Source organism: Sminthopsis crassicaudata, chromosome 1, assembly GCF_048593235.1.
Source record: "Sminthopsis crassicaudata isolate SCR6 chromosome 1, ASM4859323v1, whole genome shotgun sequence".
Taxonomy (NCBI): Eukaryota; Metazoa; Chordata; class Mammalia; order Dasyuromorphia; family Dasyuridae; genus Sminthopsis; species Sminthopsis crassicaudata.
This window is the reverse complement of record NC_133617.1, coordinates 442,310,868-442,323,221: the sequence shown is the minus strand read 5'-3', so window position 1 is coordinate 442,323,221 and position 12,354 is coordinate 442,310,868. Positions and strand designations below refer to the sequence as shown.

Below are 12,354 nucleotides of genomic sequence, written 5' to 3'. Positions count from 1 at the left end.
TTGGTAAATTTGATTAGAAAAAGGAAAGGGAAAAATCAAATTGTTAGTCTCAAAACTGAAAAGAGAGAACTTTTCACTAATGAAGAGGAAATTAGAGCAATAATTAGGAGTTACTTTGCCCAACTTTATGCCAATAAATTTGATAACCCTAAGTGAAATGGAGGAACATCTACAAAAATATAGGTTGCCCAGATTAACATCGGAGGAAGTAAATTGGTTAAATTAGTCCCATTTTAGAAAAAGAAATAGAACAAGCTTATTAATCAACCCCCTAAGAAAAAAATTCCCAGGAGCAGATGGATTTACATGTGAATTCTAGGAAACATTTAAAGAACAATTAACTCCAATATGATATAAACTATTTGAAAAAATAGGGAAAGAAAGACTCCTACCAAATTCTTTTCATGACACAGAGATGGTACTGATACCTAAACCAAGTAGGACAAAAACAGAGAAAGAAAATTATAGACCAATCTCCCTAATGAATATTGATGCAAAAAATCTTAAATAAAATATTAGCAAAGAGAATACACAAAATTATCCCCAAGATAATACACCATGACCAAGTAGAATTTTTACTAGGACTACAGGGCTGGTTCATTATTAGGAAAATTGTGAACATAAGTGACTACATCAATAACCAAATTAACAAAAACCATATGATCATCTCAATAGATGCAGAAAAAGCAGTTGATAAAATTCAACACCCATTCCTATTTAAAAAACAAACAAACAAACAAAACAACTAGAGAGTATCGGAATAAATGGCCTCTTCCTTAAAATAATAGCATCTATCCAAAATTATCTGCAAGCATCATCTGTAATAGGGATAAACTGGAACCATTCCCAATAAGATCAGGAGTGAAACAAGGTTGCCCACTATCACCATTACTATTCAATATTATATTACAAATACTAGCTTTGGGAATAAGAGATGAAAAAAAGATTAATGGAATTAGAATAGGTAATGAGGAGACCAAATTATCACTCTTTGCAGATGATATAATGATATGCTTAGAGAACCCCAGAGAATCAACTAAAAAGCTATTAGAAATAATTCACAACTTTAGCAAAGTTGCAGGATACAAGATAAATCCACATAAATCATCAGCATTCTTATATACTAACAAAATCTGACAGCAAATGATACAAAGAGAATTCTATTTAAAATAACTATTGATAGGATAAAATATTTGAGAATCTATCTGCCAAGGGAAAATCAGGAACTATATGAGCAAAACTACAAAACACTTTCCACACAGAGTCAGATCTAACCAATTGGAAAAATATCAAATGCTCTTGGATAGGGCGAGCAAATATAATAAAGATGACAATAAAATGACTCCTTAAACTAATTTATTTATTTAGTGTTATACTAATCAAACTCCCAAGAAACTATTTTACTGACCTAGAAAAATTAACAACAAAAATCATCTGGAAGAACAAAAAATCAAGAATTTCAAGGGAACTAATGAAAAAAAAAAATCAAATAAAGGTGGCCTAGCTGTACCAGATTTAAAACTGTATTATAAAGCAGTGGTCACCAAAACCATTTAGTATGGGCTAAGAAATAGAATAGATCAGTGGAATAGGTTAGGTTCACAGGACAAAATAGTCAGTAACTATAGCAATCTAGTATTTGATAAACCCAAAGACCCTAGCTTTTGGGATAAGAATTTACTATCTGATAAAAACTGCTGGGAAAATTGGAAACTAGTATGGCAAAAACTAGGCATTGACCCACACTCAACACTATATACTAAGATAATGTCAAAATGGGTTCATAATCTAGACATAAAGAATGAGATTATAAATAAATTAAAAGAACATAGGATAATTTACCTCTCAGACCAGGGGAGGAGGAAGGAATTTGTGACCACAGAAGAACTAGAGATCAGTATTGATCACAAAATAGATAATCTTGATTTTTTTGTACAAACAAAACTAATGCAGACAAGATTAGAAAGGAAGCAATAAAATGGGAAAACATTTTTACAATCAAAAGTTCTGATAAAGGCCTCATTTCCAAAATATATAGAGAATTAATTCTTAAATTTAAAGAAATCAAGCCATTCTCCAATTGATAAATGGTTAAAGGATATGAACAGACAATTTTCAGATGATGAAATTGAAACTATTTCTAGTCATATGAAAATGTGCTCCAATTCACTATTGATCAGAGAAATGCAAATTAAGACAACTCTGAGATACTACTAACTACATACCTCTCGGATTGGCTAAGATGACAGGAAAAGATAATGACCAATGTTGAAGGGGATGTGAGAAAACTGGGACACTAATATATGTTGGTGGATTTGTGAATGAATCCAACCATTCTGGAGAGCAATTTGGAATTATGCTCAAAACGTAATCAAACTGTGCATACCCTTTAATCCAGCAGTGTTACTACTGTGCATATGTCCCAAAGAGTTCTTAAAGAAAGGAAAGGAACTCACATGTGCAAAAATGTTTGTGGCAGCCCTTTTTGTTGTAGCTAAAAACTAGAAACTGAATGGATGGCTATCAATGGAGAATGACTGAATAAATTGTGACATATGAATGTTACGGAGTATTACTTTTCTGTAAGAAATGAACAACAGGATGATTTCAGAGAGCCCTAGAGAGACTTACATAAATTGATTATAAGTGAAATGAGCAGAACCAGGTGATCATTATATACAACAAGAAATCTATAGGAAGATCAATTCTGATATATGTGGCTCTCTTCGAAAATGAGATGATTCAAACCAGTTCTAATTGTTCAGTAATGAAGAGAGTCTTCTACACCCAGAGAGAACACTATGGGAAATGAGTATGGACCACAACATAGCATTTTTACTTTTTCTGATACTGTTTGCTTGCATTTTTGTTTTCCTTCTCAGGTTTTTTCCTTTCTTTCTAGATCAGATTTTTCTTATGCAGCAAGATAACTATATAAATATGTATACATATATTGTATTTAACATATACTTTAATATATTTAACATGTATTGGTCTACCTTCCATGTAGGGGAGGCAGTGGGGGGAAGGAGGGGAAAAATTGTAACAGAAGATTTTGCAAGGGTCATTGTTGATAAATTAGCCATTCATATGTTTTGTAAATAAAAAGGTATAATAATAAAAATTTAAAATAATTTTTAAAAATCAGATATACAAGACATGTACAGTCTTGATACAGATTTTTACTTCTAGGGGCCAAGATATTGGAATAAGCAGTGAATCAGTGTAACTTTTCCATGTCCACCTCTGGGCAACATAAAAGAGTATTCCAAGACAGGTCCTGGCACTGCAGAACCAACAAATGAAACAATCTTTTATCCTAGGAAACTTGAAAGATTGTCAGGAGAAGTAAAGTAAGAGAGAGCAAAGGAGCACAGTCTAGGACAGAAAGCTTCCCAGCAAGTTGGCAACAAGCCCTACCTCAGCAAATCAGTAGAAAATCCTGAGCCCTGGTGTGGTAGAGCAGGCAAACACCAATACCAGGACACATACATACATACACACAGATATGTGCCTTAGCATAAACAGGGGAGTCAGTGAACTACAACTCTGGGAACCTTTATGTACTTCAGTAGCCCTGGGAAAAACAAGGAGCTTCCAAAGGCAAAACTACTACTTGCTTCAGTCTAGTCACATGTAAATGCAGAAATACTTCACTGGGCCTTAGCAGACTCCAGACATCACCAAGGACTCCAGCTCAGCATCAGGTAAGCTTCAAGATACCCACAGCCTCCAGCAATTCCACACTCAGCCTATACCTTCAACAATACCAGGCACAAAGGTCCCCCACAGGCCTCAGGTCAACATCAGTGTAAACAGCCAGGACCTACAACCACTGGCACAAGAAGCCTGTATACTCTTGCTATCTTAGTAAGAGAGCTTAAATTTTTTGTTTGTTTAGAAAATGGCTTTATTCAAAAATGGATCCAATTCAGAAGGCTTTTAGCACAGTGAAATCATACACTTGACAATCACCAGACATGATTTTCTCACTGAGCAACCATCAAGTTTTCCAATTCCAGACTACTAAACTTAATCTCCCCCCCCCCCATGAAAGTTAAAAATCAAAACTATTGTGAATGACTCATACATTAAAAAACTTTTCCCCTAATTCCTAAAACATAGAGCAGTGGAGCACCAACCCATTTGTCAATTCATGAGAGCTTAAATTTTAAAAGGAAAAGACACACCTCCAAAAAAAAAAAAAGAGCAAGAGAGAGAGGGAAGGAGGAAGGGAGAGAAGGATAAGAAGCGAGGGAGAAAAAGAGGAGGAGAGGGACCACAGAAAGTTATAGTGACAGAGAAGTCCAAGACACAAATTCATAAGCAACACATTCAAAACACCTGTGGGCAAAACCACAAAGAAAAAAAAATCTAAAAGCCCCAAAAAAAGAACTTGTGGAAGAGGTGAAATGAAGCTTAAAAATATGAGAGATAGAGGGAAAATTGGGAAAAAAATGAATGATGCTAGAAAATTGTGGAAAAAAAAAAGAGTAAACAGCATGGAAAGATGCTGAACAAGTAGAATTGGCCAAATGCAAAAAGAAATTTTAAAAAATCTACCAAAGAAAACAATTCCTTAAAGAGTATAATTGGTCAAATGGAAAAGTACAAAAGGCAATTTGGAAAATAACACATTAAAAGTTAGAATTGGACAAGTAGAAGCTAATGATTCCATGAGACATCAAGAATAAATCAAATTCAAAATAATGAAAATATGGAAGAAAATATAAACTAGTTCATGAAAAATCAACTGACCTGGACAATACTTCCAGGAGAGACAATAACAGAATCATTGGACTACCTGGAAGCCAAAATCAAAAGATCTGGATAGTATCAAGAAATTATCAAGGAAAACTGCCCTGATGCCCTCAAATCAGAGAGAAAAATAGGCATTGAAGGAATCCATCAATCACCTCAATAAAGAGATTCCAAAATAAAAACTCCAAGGAACATTATAGCCAAATTTCAGAACTATCAGGTCAAGGAAAAAAATAAAAGTAGCTAAAAAATAATTCAAATCACAAATTCACAATCAGGATCACACAGGACTTGGCAGCTGTAACATTAAAAGATCAACAATAATGGAACATGATATTCTAGAAGGCAAAGGATTTAGAATCAAGAATCAGTAAAATTAAGCATGATCAATCAAGAAAAAAGATGGATATTCAAAGAAATAGAATTCAAGTTTTCATAAGACCATCAGAACTAAACTAAAAATTTGATTTCCAATAGCAAGACCCAAGAGAAACATGAACAAAATACATAGAATAGTACAGCTAAATGGAATATAGACAGAGAGTATTGGTATAGGATGAATTTGAAGGAATAACATGAAAAGATTAAGGAATGAGAAAAAGGAGTACATTGGGTGCAGAAGGAAGTGAGAAGGAAGTGAGAGATGGAATGATATAAATTAATTCACATGAAGAGGTCCAAAAGACCTATTTCAGTAGAAAGCAAGATAGAAGGGTGGAAATGAGTATCACTTTATTCTCATCAAAGAAGAAATAACACAGTCAATTGAAATCAATCTTACCCTATAGAGAAGTAGGAATGGAGAAGATTACAGTTTTGGGGGGACTTAACAGAAAGCAAATCAGGGAAATATCTATCTACCACCTGGTAGACAAAACATTGGTGAGCAGGGAAAGGGTTAAAGGAGACAGAGGACAAACAGGAGGAAAAATAGGATAGAGGAAAACCACAAAGTAATCATAATTGTGAATGTGCAAATTAGAATACCAAAGAATAGTCTACCTGTTATATTTATGAGGAGGGAAAGAATTCATGAACAATTAAGAGAGAGCAAGAAAGAGCATTATAAAATGCAAAATAGATAATTTTTATTAAAAATCTTTTGTACAAACAACTGATGTAATTAGGAGATATATGAAGAAGGAAAGTAAATGTCTTCTCAAAAATATAGAGAACTGAATCAAATTTCTTAAGAATTGATAAATGGCCAAAGGATGTGAACTGTCAGTTTTCAGATGAAATCAAAGCTATCTATACTCATGTGCTCTAAATCAGTATTGATTAGAGAAATACAAATCAAAATAACTTGGTGATACTGTCTCACTCGTATCATATTGGGTAATATAACAACAAAATAAGTGAAAAATGTTGGAGAGGATTTGGGAAAAATTGAGACATTAATGTACTGTTAGTGGAGTTGTGAACTGATCCAACCATTGTGGAGAACAATTTAGAATTATGCCCAAGGAGCAACCAAATTGTGCATACCCTTTGATCCAGCAATACCACTATTAGATCTATTTCCCAAGAAGATCATAAAAAGAGGAAATGTGCAAAAAATATTTATAGGAGCCCTTTTCTTGGTGGCAAAATATTGAAAACAGAGGGTACTCATTAATTGGGGAATGGCTGAACAAGTTGTGTAGATGAATGTAATGGAATATTATTGTCGCAATAAGAAATGAGGAATCATTTCTGGTTTCAAGCAGGTTTCAGAAAAACCTGAAAAGACTTGTGTGACCTGATGCAAAGTGAAATTAGAAGAAACAGGAAGACATTGTATATAGTATCAACAACATTGTATGATGATCAACCTGAATGATTTAGTTCTTCTCAACAATACAATGATCCAACACAAATACAATGCTATCCACATCCAGATAGAGAACTTTTGGACTTTGAATGCAAACCAAAGCATATTTTTTCTCTTACTTTATTATTTTTTTTCCTTTTATCTGTTTCTTCTTTCCCAACTGTAACTAATATGAAAATGTTTTATATGAGAGCACATGTATAAACTTTTTCAAATTGCCATCTTTGGAAGAGAGGAGGGGAAGAAAAGAGGGAGAAAATTTTGGAACTCAAAATCTTGCAAAAACGTATGCCAAAGATTTTCTTGACATCTAATGGGGGAGGGGGGGTTAATGAAATAATATTAAAAAAAAAAAAAAGAATTGATACAACTAGATAAGAATAAGATCCATTCCCCAATAGATAAACAGCCAAAAGAGGTGACCATGCAGTTCTCAAATACAAGCTGTCAACAAACATGAAAAAAATGCTCCAAATTATTTTTTTTTTCTTTTCTGAGGCTGGGGTTAAGTGACTTGCCCAGGGTCACACAGCTAGGAAGTGTTAAGTGTCTGAGACCAGATTTTAACTCAGGTCCTCCTGAATTCAGGGCTGGTGCTCTATCCACTGCGCCACCTAGCTGGCCCCCCCCCCCCCCCCGCTCCAAATTATTAATAAGGGAAAAGAAAATTAAAATAATATTTGATGTTATACTTCGTCAGACTAATAAAATAACAAAAGAAAATTGAAAATTGAAATTATCAAAGATGCTATGATAGCACAATCAGTAATCATTTATGAAGTGTCTACTGTGTGCTAGGTACTGTGCTAAGGACTAGAGATACAAAAGTCATCACTATGGTCTCTGCCCTTATAAAGCTCATATTCTAAAGGACAAACATTAATGAACTTTCAGTGGCTCTGAGAAGCCTATGCATTCCCAATGTCTTAGTGAAACCTCTGATTAGGCATAAGTAATGAGTACCACCACTAACCCCAAGGAAATAAAAGAGAAGGAAATGACCCTTTCCCTTATTTATAGGAGCCCTTTCTGTTCCAGCAGAGAACCAAAACCAAAGCAGTTTGTCCATCAGTTGAGGAATAGAAAATGGGGAATTCTATTAAAAATGTGGTAAATCATTGTAATGCAATATTTTTTTTGTAATGGAATATTTTAATAACAAAAGATGAATAATGACAGAATCCCAGAAATTTGAGAAGATTTGGATGAACTGATACAAAGTGAAACGAACAGAAATAGAATAATTTATATACTATAATTACCACAATATCACAAAGGATAAAACCATCAAAAGATTTTAAAATTTTTATCAAAGCAGTGGATATTTATGACTTTATAAGACTTAATGAAGCATAGCAGAGAGGTGATGGACTAGAGGTACAAAATGAGGCATACATTGTCAGAGAGGGCCAATATAATCATTTGTTTTGCCCTACTATGAAAATTTGTTACAAAGATCAGGAGATCAGGGTGGGGTTTAGGGTCCTGGTGAAGTAGTAGAGAAGACACACAATAATTGCATAGTTATATAATTAGGAATAAACAAAGGTCCTGGGGTTTCACTGATATAGAGAATTTCTAGACACAAAATTTCCCTTAACAAATGCAATGTAGTACCTTCTCTGAAATGTAAGGTCATAAAGAGTTGCCAAGAAGAGTTACATGAGATACCCAATTTAAAAATTAAAAATAATATCATTAGAACATAGAAGAAAAGAAAAGAAGTTCGGAGAGAGAAATAAGCCAGTTTTGTTATCTTGTTAAATTTAATATACACTTTTTAAAAATGGTTACTGAAATTCACTTTCATATGCAATACTCTTTTTGTCCTTTATATGTGGAAATGTTTACATTTCTTGGTGATTGCCAAATATATCATAAAAACGTAATGTTTTCCTTCCATTATGAAGGAAAGAACCTATGTCTGCCATTTCTAGGGCAGCAGGATGTGTCCAAACAAAGTAGCTAAAAGGGACTCATTTGCTCTGGTGCTTGGGCAAAAAGAAGAGATTCTCCTCAGCATGAAAGGTGTCCAAATGGAAGGAATATTTATTAATTCAGGCATATTCTAGCTAATGACACCCCCTCTGTATGAAAAAAAGAGAGAACAAAATGGGGAAAAAGGAAGACAATTCACTATTAAAAGCAACACTTTTTTCCCCTCTCTTTTATGTGCTGTGGAAGTAAGCCGGTAATTTCTCTGCTGACTTTTTTTTTTTTTCTTCTTCTAAAGGTGAAGAGTATGGCTCAGTATGTGCATAACATGGATAAACGGGATAATTTTCGGAGAACTCGTTTTTCAGATCGCTTCAAAGATGATGTCACAACTATCGTTAATGTGGTCACCTCCGAGATTGCAGCCCTCCTAGTGAAGCCTCAAAAGGTCATATGAAACGCAAGTCAAACTGTAAATTCTCTTACTGATAATTGGTCCAGGGTCAAATGCCCTAGACAGCTGTATTGCCTTGGTTATCTCTCAAGGCAAATAGTTGTATTTCCATTTTGCCAGTGAGAAAACTGACAGAGGAAGTGAATGATTTACCCAGGAACACACAAGTTATTATTTATTGTCATTATTATTATTGTTGTTTACAAAAATAGTAATCCAAGACATTTATATAACACAGGTTTTCAAAATGCTTTCTATACATTATCTTTGAGATGCATCATAACCCTTGAAGTTAGATGTGTTTTTGTCTCCATTCTCCATATTAGGAAATTTGAGTATCTTGGTTAAAGGACCTGGTTAGGATCACACAACTAACTAGTACCTGAGATTCTTCTCAGTTCAAATTCAGTTCTTCCTGTCTCCAAGTAAATGATTTACCCAAGGTCTTCAAGCAAATTGATACTAATAATAGATGATATTTATGTAACACTTTATAGCTTTCAAAATGCTTTAACTGAATTATCTCACTTAAGCTTCACAATGGCTTTCATATAGATAATAAGCCTCTGATGCTGAATCCAAACCCAATTCTTCCTGATTCCAAGTTCAGCATGCTCCTAGCTAAGCTAGGCCATCCCTAGGAGAAAGAAGCTAACCTAGATTTAAAACGTATCAAATTAGTAAAACATAGCATTCCTTTATTAATTCAAAATATGAGTGCCTACTCTGAGCATATCCTTATATTAAGTCACATATAAAAAGAAATAAGAGAAGAGCTTCTAAAAGCCTAGAACCAGAGTTGGAAATCATAAGCTTTGAATTTCCTGCCTATTTCCTCTGCTACTCCACAAAAGATAAATGGCTTGTACCGAGAAAACAAAAAATGAGGCAAGTATACAATACATCATAGGATCATAGATTTAGATCTGGAAGGAACATTTGGGATAATATCTTGGAGTGACTATAGAGATTCTTGTTCATCCTTTATTCTTAAAGATAACCAATGAAATCAAAAGAGTGATGTCTTAACTTGCAAGTGAATGAATTTAAGTGAGATAAAGCTGTTAAAAATTATCTTCCTCACTTGGTCCTCCAGAAACATTGGAGTTCAATAGCCAAACATAAGGCAACTGGTGATGGCCCTTAACTCTAAAGGACACAAACATTAAAAAAAAATACTAGAAGTACCTGAAAAGTCAAAAACATGAGAAGCAGGAGACCATAAAATTTCCCCCAATCTGATTTCATTTAAGCATTGGTAATTTGTATTACCCTGAGCCTCTTTTTGGTTGAGAATGTCATCTAGTGGAAAAAACAAATCCTGATCTGTAAAAAATAAAGTATGTCTTGAAGAAATTAGAAGGACACACAACTTTTTCTATTGAGTAGAAAGATAGGAGTTACAAATGCAGAACGCAACATATAGTATACAGTGTCAAATATGGTCACTAGCTAGTCCTGCTATTTTTTTGTTGTTACAGGTTGGGGGTAGGAGATTAGTGAGAAATAATTGTGATAAAAAAACAAAGTCATCAATAAATTTTCTCTATGATAAATAAATATGTATATACAAAATATATATACGCATACACATACATATATAATTTTTGAGAAATTGCATGGCAGAGTAGATTAAAAAGATAATAAGTCTAAGGTTCTAGCCTTGTCTCTGATGTATACTTATTGTGACTTTTGAAAAGTTACTTAACTTCTTATTCCCCCAGATAATTCCCTGAAATTATGAGTTGTACAACAGTTGCTATTCTACTTTGGTAGGGGTAGTTTCCTTATCCAGACTTGCTTATACCAAATGTACTATAGAACACACATCTAAAATAATATTGAGAGCAGGGGCTGATATTTTTTTGCCTTTCTTAAAATCCTTAATACTTAGTACCATGCCTGCACAGGGTAGCTAGATAGAGGAGTGGATAGAGTACTAGACCTAGAGTAAGAAAAACCCAAGTTAAAATCCTGCTCCAGACATTTACTATCTATGCAACCCTCAGCTAGTCACTTAAGCTTTTCTCATTTTCCTCATATGTAGAATGAACTAGAAAAGGAAATGGCAAACTACTTTACTGATACCTTTGCCAAGACAACCTCAAATAGGATCATGAAAAATCAGACATAATTGGACAACAGTCTTGTTGACTATTGATATTTTAAGAAACCATTTCATTTTTTGCCATTTTTGCCAAATCCTGGGAACAGTATTCATTCCCATAAATTAAGAATCAAAATGGTTCAATGTCTAGTACTAAAATTTGTGTCTCAACTTAGTTTTGCATCAAGTTTCTGTGTTCCTGGGGTGTGTTCTCTGCATTATTTCACCGTGAAATCAATGTTTATACTTAATCTATAAACAAAGAATATGGTTTGAATGGTATGAATTAAAAAATAATTCATGACACATTTTGCTACACTGGAGGAATGACATTTTCCTTAACCTTTCTTCTGAGAAGACTCATAGTTTTGACAATAATTTGACTATAATTTCACTCTGGTTTTCACAACACTTCAAATGTAGTTGCTCTAGTCATTCTGATTGGGGGGAAATGGTGCCCTGAAACCTTAACCACTTTGCTAAAAGACACTCAAAGATTCTTCAGCAGAACTAAGACCAGAGCAGAATTTTCCTTATACCCAGCAAGCAATCTAATGTATTCATTTTAATGCCACTTACATCAAAATGATTGCCATTTCTTTCTTTTAAAGGAAAATGATCAAGCAGAAAAAATCAACATCAGCCTGGCTTTTTTCCTCTATGACCTTTTTTCCCTAATGGATAGGGGCTTTGTGTTTAACCTAATCAAACACTACTGTAATCAGGTAAGCCTGACTTTGAATGAGGACCATGTACAATACACTACTGGGGCCCAGGAAATGGTTACAATACACAAAACAATGTATTAATTAATTCTGGGGGAGGGAGAAGATTTCTGGCTGGGTCCCAGGCAGTCCCAAATGAGGCAAAGGTCCCCAGATGCTTAGGATTTGATTAATTTTCATTAGTAAAAAAGACCAGACCTTAAGGTCTGGGTTTTGAACATTTCAGTCATTATTATTGTTTCTCATGCTATACGGATGCTTCTTTGACCCAAAGAACTCAGAAATCCTTAGTACATATAGCAACACAGTGATTGCCAACAAGTCATCAAGTGAAAACTCAGTCATTTAATTTTCAGATGACTATATGACAAAAATTTCATGAAAATAGCCTTCAGACAGATCTGCAAAATTCAAAGTGTAAGAAATTGAATAATTCAGGTTCAAAATCTTTCTCCCATTCCCATTATAAGACTTTAAAAAAAATGTTTTAAAGGCACAAGATAGTATTCACAAAGAATTGTCACAAATCTTATAGAGGAATTTTTGTTAGGCATATACA

General features: G+C 34.0%; 1 protein-coding gene across 1 annotated transcript in view; it reads left to right on the top strand.

The window, feature by feature from the left end:
• DOCK8 (dedicator of cytokinesis 8) overlaps nucleotides 1-12,354 on the top strand; it is a 324,685-nt gene that overhangs the window by 225,506 nt on the left and 86,825 nt on the right. Inside the window, 2 exon segments of the mRNA XM_074280659.1 lie at nucleotides 8,808-8,957; nucleotides 11,682-11,795. Of these exon segments, the coding sequence (XP_074136760.1) occupies nucleotides 8,808-8,957; nucleotides 11,682-11,795 (264 nt within the window).